General features: G+C 36.4%; 2 protein-coding genes and 1 long non-coding RNA gene across 3 annotated transcripts in view; 1 reads left to right on the top strand and 2 right to left on the bottom strand.

The window, feature by feature from the left end:
* Window positions 1–515: 515 nt before the first annotated feature.
* On the bottom strand, window positions 516–4,274 carry LOC107729882 (HCLS1-associated protein X-1-like). Its single transcript, XM_016540608.1, has 7 exons — window positions 4,118–4,274; window positions 3,187–3,440; window positions 2,837–3,057; window positions 2,691–2,754; window positions 2,216–2,337; window positions 1,924–2,041; window positions 516–1,068 (listed from the first exon to the last, which is right to left on the bottom strand). The coding sequence occupies exons 1-7, from the start codon at window positions 4,186–4,188 to the stop codon at window positions 992–994; spliced, it is 927 nt and encodes a 308-aa protein (XP_016396094.1). The 5' UTR covers window positions 4,189–4,274; the 3' UTR covers window positions 516–991.
* A 2,715-nt stretch (window positions 4,275–6,989) lies between these two features.
* Window positions 6,990–11,506, top strand: part of LOC107729887 (uncharacterized) — a 7,014-nt gene continuing 2,497 nt past the window's right edge. The window contains exon 1 of the long non-coding RNA XR_001638631.1: window positions 6,990–7,182. This is a non-coding gene — a long non-coding RNA (uncharacterized LOC107729887). The remainder of the gene's footprint in view (window positions 7,183–11,506) is intronic.
* Window positions 9,218–11,506, bottom strand: part of ubap2l (ubiquitin associated protein 2-like) — a 30,105-nt gene continuing 27,816 nt past the window's right edge. The window contains 3 exon segments of the mRNA XM_016540613.1: window positions 9,218–9,994; window positions 10,536–10,738; window positions 10,820–10,887. Of these exon segments, the coding sequence (XP_016396099.1) occupies window positions 9,895–9,994; window positions 10,536–10,738; window positions 10,820–10,887 (371 nt within the window). The 3' untranslated portion in view covers window positions 9,218–9,894.

Raw genomic sequence — 11,506 nt, 5'->3', positions numbered from 1 at the left:
TATCCTTGTTACTCTTTGAATAGGTTAAATCCAGGCTGACTAGTTATGCTTGGCTTTGTTCAGTTCACATTTTACAAGAAAAGCATAGCATTTTTAGGATTTTGACACATCGTAAAGATTTAGAGCTGAAGCGTGTTCATCACTTTTTAAACTGACCTGGGCCCGTATGTATAAAACTTCTCAGAAATGCTCTTAAGAATAGTCTTAAGCTTTGACTTTAGTGTCAAAAAATTCTTAGTAAAAAGTAGGACTTTTATAAGAGTAGGAGACTTTTATAAAGATGCTAAAAGCAACTTTCAGTAAAGTCTAAGACTGAGTCTTAAGTGTTGACTGAGGTGACACTTAAGTGTTGTGAACTATTAGGAGCTGAGACCTCTTTTAACACTTAGGAACCTTTATGAATCACTCTTATTCTTAAGTCTAGGAATAAGAGTAAAATTACGTCATTCTTAGAATTTTGACACACTTAAGACTAAACTTTTACTTTGAGCGGCTTTATACATACGGCCCCTGTTCTCAAAGCACAACAAATGAAAACAAAATTAGAAAAACAAGGCAGATCTTATTCTTTTCTTTATGTTACACAGTGAAACACCACTGAAAATACAATTTACAAATATATTAAACTCCGTCTTATCATCTGCAGTATCTGCTCTTCTCTACCAGCAAACTAAAATTGTCAGTCAGTCCTTTTCAGAACATTGCAGCTTCAACAACTAACCCAAGGTTCAATGTTAATACAATTCTTAAACTATTCTCAATAAAAGTTTATTGAAAGAAAAACAGTAGGCAAAATTACTAGGGCCAATTTGTGGCAGCAAATAATTGTTCTTCACTCCAATAATCAAGAATGGATCTCCACATTCACACTGAACAATTCAATCAGACTGAACAATGTAAAATCAACTAATAATTCTCGTAGCTTGCAGTTGGTGGGTTTGCTGGGAAAGGATGAAAAGAGATCATCCTTAGGTTTGTGTCCACAGCTCCTTCAGCCTCGAAAGACTCTGAAGAACTTGGAAAACTCTGAGAAATCCTCCTGCATGTCAACAGAAGGGTTCAACCCACCTGAAATATGCAGAACATACATTTCTGAATGATTATTCAGGAAAAGCTAGAGCAAAGCATTGCACAAGCTTGAGGAATATTCTGAATTACTTTAAAATGTATAAAAGGATGTTATATAAATCCTCTAAAATATAAAATGTCTATTTTAAATATTCTCTTTGTCTTTTACCTTTAAAGTGCCCCTATTATGGGTAATGAAAGGTTCATATTTTAGTTTTGGGAGTCCCCAACAACAGGTTGACATGCATGCAAGGTCAAAAAACACTTTCATTGTCTTATAATATGCATTTATTTTTACCGTACTTGCTCAACGACTCCCAAAATATTCGCTCAACGATTCATTTTTCCAAACCCCTCCTTTGCATGACGCTAACCTGCAGTGATTGGTCCGATTGGATCATGCCTGTAATGCCTGATAAAGCAGGTTTGTGAGTGCAGTGCTGCTTTGTGTACAGTTGTTACCGGGGAAACCGCTATTTTTATCGCTCCGAAAGCACACCTAGTGGCAAAGAATGAATTAGCATTTTCATTCAGACCAACACGAAAAGACCAACAAGTGGGCGGGCAATATGCTAATGTTTCATGTTGACGTCAACATGAAACGGCTTGGGATTCGTTTTAAAAACGACTGGTTTCAATTATTCAGAGTCGACTCTTTCTTTTGAGAGACAGTAACTTTATACACGGTGCACTTTCAGATTTAAAACTTTGCAGGATGTTTTCCTTCACTTAGAGCCGTGTTACACACTGCATGAAAGGTAATTTTCAAAAATCCGTAATAGGGTCACTTTAAGACCATACATTATATGGGACAGTCACAGGACACTGTTAAAAAGTGGTCTAGAAACCGCTAACCTGGCATGAGCAGACCAGACTGATCTTGCGGCCCGTCTCGGACACCTGGACCGGAGATGGTCACCATAGTCTCTTCATTACCTTCACCGTCTCTGACTGTTCGCCTTTCTTCTACCGTCTACACACACATACATACAATCTGTATTATTGTAATTAAAAACAGGTGTTTCACAGGCATGTTAGACAGCATCTGAACACAAAATGTGTGGTATATTTTGAGCGTTGCTCTACAATATTACCATATTTTTGATCAGAATAACTTTGGAGTACAAAATTATACAGGATCACTCACTCCATCTGGTCTGACCACCTTGGTGACGCTGACAGACTTAAAAGTTGACCTTATCTTTGGCTGTGAAGGTGCTGGAGTCAAGATCTGATCCAGACCACCTGAAGACACCTGTGAGTCCAGATCTGAGGGTGGAACCAGAAGACAAAAGGTCTGGGTGAATTATATATAGCATCAGTCAAGAAATTCATATAGTCATATACAATCTGAATTGTCAGCAGAAAAATCATAGACAAAATCAAAAGTCTGAAATTTTATACTGCAGTGATCCATCATTCTTTTATTTGGAGGCTAAGTTAATTTTCAAGTGTCTGGATATCTAATGTTTCATTAAGATATCCAAACTTCTTCCAGAAATCCAGACAAAAATGTGTGCGCAGAACTGTTCAGAATAGTGAAAAAAAGTGTTGTTTTCTTGAGAATTTGCTTACTGTCTATACTTGCATTTAAATCATAGAAAAAAAGCAAAATGCATTACCTCCATCCTCTTTTTTCTCTCCCTCTTTTGGTTTTAATTGGCCATCTTTCCAAAGATCATGGAACTAAAAAAATTTAATGAAGACAATCAGGTGACAACCCAGCATGAAAAGACTCTAAAAGCACTGAATCTGTAAATAGGTTTACCTTTGAGAAGGGTCTCCACTGAGGAAAGTGGCTGCTGGGATCCTGTGGAGAAGAGGAATGCCTGTCCTTTGGTGCCTCAGAGGGGGGAGGGAGGGGTGATGTGTAGGGTGAGCTGTCAGGAGACTTCAACATGAAATCTCTAATCGGGTTACTACTTCCTGCTCGACCCCTGCCTTTCTCAGCACCTTCCTGAGGAGGCGGAGCTTCTTCTGATGGAGCACCTGTTGGGCACATAAATCCACCTAATCAGCTTTCAAAACCTAAATTAAGATAAGAATCATGGAAGATGAAGAAATGCTTTGAACAAATGAAATGTAAAAATCATTGTGGAACAGAGCAAACAAACGCACCTCTGTGTCCAATGCCATGACGCTCATCAAAGCGGTCTAAACTGGCAAAGATCTCCTCCATGTCCCTGAAGATCTGGCCAAACAGCTGAGGTTCCTCGAAGCGCATCCCGCCGGGCCCAAAACTGAAACCAAATCTGAAGGCATCAACGAACGGGTCCCGATGGGGCCTATTAAAGTCATCGTGGTGAAATCCACTGTCATCATCCTCATCGTCATCATCATCTTCATGAATCATCCCTTCGAAGAAGGGGTCCCTGATCAAAACATTCAAATTAGCAGACTGCTCAGAATTAAACAATGCCACTGCAGTGAATTAATCATTAACTAACCCTAACGAAGGAAAAATAAATACACGTAAAATCAACTTAGGTCTACATTTGTATTTAGAACTAATACTAACAGAATTTTCACTTCTAATAACGGGATAATGAAAAAAAAAAAACGGTTCATTACTGCTATTTTTCACATTCTATAATAATAATAATAATAATAATAATGATCAAAAAATTTGGCCCACTGTTATTTATGCCCTGATGTGTCAAAGTAAAACTGAAAAAGAGTTTGTACTGGGTTCCATACGGCTTCACATATAGTAGCAATTTGTAAATGACTTTGGGGAATAAAACTACACCAACAATGAATGCATTATCAAATCATTCACAACTGCACTGACAATCGAATATTTCTAAAACAACACTCTAAAGTTTATGGTTATAAAAACACATTCACCAAGCATTTACTTTCATTGACACCAATACAGAAACCTCCACAAATAAAAACATTTTTAAGCATGGACGTTTATAACACTATACACAATATTTTAACCTATATAGCGTGTCTTGACAAGATTAACTCTTATATTAGTGTTATTTAGTCTAACAGCTGCTGCTGTCAGGAGGAATTTACACTTTAAACTGTTAGATAGACTCACCTGCGGCCATCACCACGATAATGACCACCGGGAACCCCGAAAAACCCACGAAACAGATCAAAAACGCTCATTTAAGGACGCAGTATCCAGTGATCCTTCACAAACGGCACCATAACAATCAGTTGCATCAGAGATCCAGCACAGGAAGAACAGTAGAGGAAACCTACGAGATCTTTCCACTAACTTCCGGAAAATCCTTTAAAAATAAAAGTCCGCCGTAATAGGCAATCATGATAGACTAATAAAAATTACAAGATGTGGAATACAATTTTAAATTTGAATTGTAAAATAAATAGACATAATACCAGACTATCGGTAGTTGGAAAATAATATAGACATTTTTATCAAGTTTACGATGAATTTACGTGAAGGATTTACATTAGGTGCTGTAAAGAGAATCTAATGCTAATATCTCTAAAACTACAGAGGATTTAAAAACTACAATTTCTTTACTTCACAAAATCATGGAAACATGATGTGATCATTTAAGACGTTTTTTTTTAAATGTGTAAATATCAAATAAATAAAGGTTAACAAAGTATCATGATTTTTTTTTACCCCTCACACCATTTACTTGAACAAGGTCCATACCATTTAAAATTCCCGAGAAAAAAAAAAACTGCAAAAAACACAGAACTAATTTTGATTAAAGTTAGCTTGAGAATAAATGAATTTCTCCACCATAGCAGTTTATGCACTTTAAATAGTTTGTTTAAACAAAATGTTAGATTTCTCCTATATGAAGCAAAACAGCTTACTTGATTGCAATGCAGGGCTGTACAGTGCGACATATATGCACGTGCTATGAAAAAACTGGTTTGTGCGATGAATAAATTTAGCACTTTAGCACGCGTGCGAATGCCATACAGTTTTGCATTTTCATAACACAGCCGCTTAATAATGTGAAGTGATTTCGTTGTGCTTGTTTGTGTGTGTGAAATTGATTATATTTGGTTTAAGGGGTGTACGATATGACGATTTTTGATGGTGGACGATTAAAATGTCTCCACGATCTGCCTTTGAAGAAATATCGCAGTATCGTGCTACAGCGCACATTCTATCAGCTGCAGTTCTGGCGCCGCCGAATCAATATTCTGTACAATGCGACATACATTCACATTTTGATTTCATGCGGACTTTAAGACTTAACTCAACTTGTAAGTTGTCTTTCGCGTCTGATTGATTTCGCGTCTAATACTGTCAAAAGCACACAAGGTTTACATATAAACACAGTTAGTTATGTCCAGGGGCGGATCTACCGAGAAAAAGCTGTGCCACCCCAGAATTATCACAGAATAAAATATAAATGTAAGCAGTGTTTCATGTGCTACTTTTCAGCCGCGGCGATGACAGAGTAACGCAAAATAATGGCAAAAACACGTCTTTTAATAAACTGTGCACAGTGTTTGCACGCGCACGCAGAGTGCCAGTGAGGTCGGCTTCATTAACAAATGACTCTTATGAACCGGATCTTTTTGAGTCAAAACCACAGCGCGCGGCTCAGTTCACTAACGAATTGTTTTTACATTTGTTTGTGTATCAGATAATTACTGCTTCTCAGCTAACTCAGAAGTCCTCTGAGAAATCTAATCCCGTCCGGATATGTCTGAGATTCATCGCGTAATTGTTTGGTGATCCGATTCTCCGTCCGCACTTTCATCATGGATATAAACCGGAACAATAACATGAATCGATGCCGATAACGGAAACTAATGGTGTTTGAAAATGTTTGCTTTTGAGATGTGTTTGTGATATTTTGAATGCAGTGCTTCATTTTGCAAGAGATGTGAGGCATTTTGCATTTTGTGTGTGCAATTCTTGGATTTGTGTGTAAAGTTTTGAAGAAAAAAAAAGAGGCAAAGTTTTGAAAATGTAAGAAGTTGAAAAAAACCTGTAAGAAAAACTGTAATAACTAGATTGAAAAGTTTGAAAGACAAATGTATGCTGGCTTGTCTTAAAGTCTTGTTTAAAAAACGTAAATGGTTTGGTCAGTTAGATGTTTGCTGAAGTGTTGCTAGTTGGTTGCTAGGATATTGTGTGGTTGCTAGTCTCTTGCTATGCAGTTGCTGGGGTGTTGCTAGAGTATATGGTTGATACTATAGAGTTTGTTCTGGGTGATTACATACATTCCCACCTCTGTTAATAACAGAAAATCAAACCTTGTTTTCAAAACTGATCCAGTTTCAGTGCTTTCATATTATATTTCTTTCTAATGTCAGGAAATTCAAAAGTTTTTGTTGCTCTTAAACTTGCATTATACCATCTAAGTAACCGATGTAATTTTAATAGAACCGCATGTCTTCTTTAGTGATACAAGCTCAGAAACATTTATAACCTGTTGAAGTTTTTTTATGTTGTGTTTTGACTTGGTGCCGTGATGAATATTGAAATGTTATTTATTTTTTCATTTTAAACAGTATAGATGATTACTTAATGGTAATATAATATTTGTGAACACACCCGTGTATGTCAGACCATAAATCCCCAAAAACTATGCATGGGGGCTTGCTTTGGTGTTGCCACCCCTCATAGGCCCCATGCCACCCTAAAAATAATTTTCTATATCCGCCCCTGGTTGTGTCTAAAATGAAAGTAAAACGGTTGAGAGAAACGGATGCGTGCCGCTCTTAAAGCGACAGTACTGAACATGCTGCCGCTTGTCATTAAAGCGATAGTTCACCCAAAAATTAAATATATGTTATTTACTCACTCACATGTTGTCCCAAACCTGTATTAATTTCTTTATTGTGCTGAACACAAAAGATGATATGAATATTGAAATGTTATTTATTTTTTCATTTTAAACAGTATAGATGATTACTTAATGGTAATATAATATTTGTGAACACACCCGTGTATGTCAGACCATAAATCCCCAAAAACTATGCATGGGGGCTTGCTTTGGTGTTGCCACCCCTCATAGGCCCCATGCCACCCTAAAAATCATTTTCTATATCCGCCCCTGGTTGTGTCTAAAATGAAAGTAAAACGGTTGAGAGAAACGGATGCGTGCCGCTCTTAAAGCGACAGTACTGAACATGCTGCCGCTTGTCATTAAAGCGATAGTTCACCCAAAAATTAAATATATGTTATTTACTCACTCACATGTTGTCCCAAACCTGTATTAATTTCTTTATTGTGCTGAACACAAAAGATGATATTTTGAAGAATGTGGGTAACCAAACAGTTGCTGGTCCACATCGACTTCGATAGTAGGAAAAAAATATTATGGAAGTCACTGTGGACCAGCAACTGTTTGGTTACCCACATTCTTCAAAATATTTTTTTTTATATTCAACAGAAGAAAAAACTAATTCCGGTTTAAAATAACTTGAGTAAATGATGGTATAAAAATAAAGCACTATGACAGAGTTGACAGACAGATTTTTCATTTTTGGGTAAACTATCCCTTTAATATTAAAAAACAAAACAAAAAAAACAGAAAAATCACTCACTGCTCATGACTGATGAACTTTAATAGGGTTGCTTAAAAAAAATTATAATTGATGTATATAGTGTATTATTTTAATATTTAATGTTACTGCTAAATACTGTACCTGAAAAATAAAGCACTGTTTTATTTGCATATTATGTGTTTTTGTAATGTATATCTTATGTTCTTATTTTCTAATAACAAAGATAAAATAAAGATTTTTTTTATCTTCGCCCACTTTGGCCTAAATGTCTGTCATTCTTTTTTATTTTATCGTGTTAACTTGAAAGGTTTTTTTTTTTACAATAGGGAAATTAGATTGGCTGTACTGCTCAGGCAACTTGCAAAATAGTAAAACCAACATGACAAAGAATCGTGATAAAATGGTGATATTCCTGAATAAAATGGTGATATATTTTTGCCATATCGCCTACCCCTAACTTGTGCTACAAAACTTTCAACCTCTGTAGCACCAGTGCTATGTGCAAAAAAAGTTAACGTACAGCCCTGCAATGTTTGGCAAACACAATATATATGACTATTCACAATATGACTATTCACAGATGTCCTTCTAAATGTGTTGCAAGCCATTTAATTCAATACCCCAATCAACACTTTTAACAATCACTTTGGCAAGACATCCTTTTTATGTACAACAATAAATTGACATTTCAAGATGCATGCTGAAAAGACTTTTTTTTTTTTAAAGATCTTTGCCAACTAGCCATCTCATGTTGGGTTCAAAAGATTTTGGCTACTTTTGTTTATTGTTTGCAAAGCAACATTTAAAAGGCCTAAAACTAAAAGACAAAGAAGCACACTTCAGTTAAAAAGGCACACAATCATAGTTTTCTTAAAAAAGACATTCACATCCAAAAATGATGAAAATGTCTTTTTCTTGTTTATTCACTTAATATTTATATATATATTTTTTACAAAATAAAAAACATTATGAAACAAAAAAAAATGCTAACAAGTCTGTGTGTAAGGATTCGAGAGGGGAGAAAAGAAACCATCAAACATTGACTACAGTACTTGTGTTTTTATATATATATATATATGTACAAGACAAGTTTATCCATTTAAATTTTTAAAACGCACAGTACAAAAAGAAAGTCACTGACAAAAGAAAAAAAAATGAGAAAAAAAAATACCCATAGTACAATTCTGTCCATCAGCACTTTCCTAATAATCATATTACTAAAAGAATATATTTGGGGACAGAAGGTGGCGCATTTCAGGGGGAGAATGACTGCAGGTATGAGAGGAGGACAAAGCCTGTGGAAAAACACACAGGGTGGCCGAAGAAAACCGAATGACCAAATGAAAAACATCAAAACGCAGAGGTCAAAAGTCATGCCTTAACATAATCCAGTCTCCCTGCTATAGGAAAGGCGGTTAATGAGGACCAAAAAAATATCAGTTTGCAGAAAATAAGTCTAAAGTATAAGGTGACCAGTGCACTTCTCACATCTGGAGAGTACAATAGGCTCCAATAAAGAAATTAAAAAGGAATACACATTGAAGCCTATTCTATAAGTACAACATTCATACACTGGCCACCCTGACGATGCAATTCATTCATTCACACACAAAATAAACCCAAACGCACACACATGCGCACACACACGCAGTACAGATCCGAAGCCTGTGAACTCACCTTTACATTTTTTTTTTTCCATATATCCATTTATATTTGGTAAAAAATAAACTTCACAACTGCACTAGCCGATTTAGAGTGATATCTTCTTTTCCCAAAATAAAATTAGGTAAAAATGCATTGCAGGGGGAGAAACCGAGGAGATGCATGTACATTTGGATCGCTGATCAAGCAAGAAGCAGAAAGGAGGGAAATAAACAGAAAAAAAAACTGCCCTCTCTCCCTCTAACAAACCTCTCTTTTTCATTTTATCCATCAGTAAAAAGAAAAAGAAGAGGGGGAAAAAAACGAAACTTTTGTCCTTTTAGAAAACAGATCTATGTTACATATGCCAGAAAGAAAAAAAAGTTTTTTGGGGGGGCTTTTTTGTATTTTGAACACAATACAAACTCCAAATACTCAATACTCCGATCATGAAGGCCTAAGTAACGATCCATATATTCGTGAGATCACGCTCCCCGTTAAGACTTCTCCCCCGTGCCCCTTCTTCAAGCGGCGCCTTACAGTTCTCTCTCTCTCTTAGGACAGCGCCACCAGTGGAATGGAGTTGTTACTGCAGGGTGACCGTGCAGAGAGAGGAGAGGGAGCGCCGTGGAGGACAGAGAAAAGGGGGAGATATCTGGGGAGAAAGGAAAGGTTCCACTAATCCAGCCTTTGGAACACCAGACGGGGCAGGACAGGGTATTAATTGCCTCCCCAGTTGTAGCTGTTGTATCCCGACTTGTTGATCTGTGCCTTCTGTTGAAGGGAGGCATTCTGACTGCGTTGCCCAGAGCCACTCTGAGAGAGGAAATATTGAAATATTAATAAACTAAAGATATTTCATATATTTTTTTTAAAATGTACATTTACATTAAACTTTGGAAGGGGCAAATAATATAAATAAAACATGACAACAATTTGGAAGGGAAATATAATATAATAATTATTATTATTATTATAAACCATTCTAAATCAAACAAGCAGCTTTGAGTTGGAAGGGGAAAATGTGTAATAATCATAATATTAATAATAATCAATTATTGTATAAAAGTTTTTTTTGAAAGATAATGTACATTATCTGTGGCTCCACATTCATAATTTCAAGGCTAATCTGAGGCAAAAACTAAAAATTAAAATTAAAACCACACACAGACAACACTTGTAAATCGATTTGCACGAGGCACAAAATGGTACACAAGCAATAATTACAATAATAACACTTAAAACTAATAACTGAACCAACCCAGATGAGTTAAGTGTTCTTAAGACTGAAAAAAGTGGCTGAAGAAACCGTAAGATGACTAAAGAAAATCAGTGAAGAGTCATTGAGGATGGGGTAAATTCCCTTAAGCATATAATTATGATAGTACATTTGAAAACAATGCTCTCCGCAATAAACCACAAGACACTACAGGAATTAAAGTTCCGTTGCTACGACGTAACCCGCCGCAGCCGGAGGGTGGGTGGGGCCGCCACTCCCAAGTGCTGAGGGCAAACTAAAGGAAGCGCTGGGGGTTCCTGTGAGGAAACCCTGCTTCTCAAAAGACTGTGGGGACAGATCAAGACACTTTTGGTGACCAAGTTAATCCAACAAAGAAAAACACATCATTTTGATGAGCATGCTCACCTGCGTCTTTGTGTAAACAGACCCTGAAATGTCAGGGACTCCTGTGTTGCTTGATGTCACAGAGACACCTAAAGCAGAAAAGTCAAAAAACACAAAATGGTGATCGCTGAAAGCAGCAAAACATCAGTTAGCTTGAGACAGACTGACCCTATAATGCTGACTTGTGTATGATTAGTAGTATGAAATTGATAAATCCAGTAAATGAGGAATGCATATTTAAAGACGGAAGCATAGAAATGTTTTCCTCTAAGAGGATTTTTGGGAAAATTGTGTGTAAAAAATGCTCATTATCTGTGGCTCCACATTCATAATTTCAAGGCTAATCTGAGGCAAAAACAAAAAATTAAAAGAAAAACCACACACAGACAACACTTGTAAATCGATTTGCACGAGGCACAAAATGGTACACAAGCAATAATTACAATAATAACACTTAAAACTAATAACTGAACCAACCCAGATGAGTTAAGTGTTCATAAGACTGAAAAAAGTGGCTGAACAGTAAGATGACTAAAGAAAATCAGTGAAGAGTCTTTGAGGATGGGGTGAATTCCCTTAAGCATATAATTATGATGGTACATTTGAAAACAATGCTCTCCGCAATAAACCACAAGACACTACAGGAATTAAAGTTCCGTCGCTATGACGGATTTCCGTCAGTTCATAAAGACAGTCACTTGCTTCATT

Source organism: Sinocyclocheilus rhinocerous, unplaced genomic scaffold (assembly GCF_001515625.1).
Source record: "Sinocyclocheilus rhinocerous isolate Xijiao unplaced genomic scaffold, SAMN03320098_v1.1 scaffold1269, whole genome shotgun sequence".
NCBI classification, from domain to species: Eukaryota; Metazoa; Chordata; class Actinopteri; order Cypriniformes; family Cyprinidae; genus Sinocyclocheilus; species Sinocyclocheilus rhinocerous.
This window is presented reverse-complemented; position numbering and strand designations above follow the sequence as displayed.

What these genes read in the sequence shown, in the direction of transcription:
- LOC107729882 (XM_016540608.1), bottom strand. Translation starts at nt 4,188, where the DNA reads ATGAGCGTTTTTGATCTGTTTCGTGGGTTTTTCGGGGTTCCCGGTGGT. An exon ending in AGAGAAAAAAGAGGATGGAG is followed by an intron (nt 2,338 to 2,690) that starts GTAATGCATTTT and finishes TTCCACCCTCAG; the next exon opens with ATCTGGACTCACAGGTGTCT. An exon ending in AGGTGGTCAGACCAGATGGA is followed by an intron (nt 2,042 to 2,215) that starts GTGAGTGATCCT and finishes ATGTGTGTGTAG; the next exon opens with ACGGTAGAAGAAAGGCGAAC.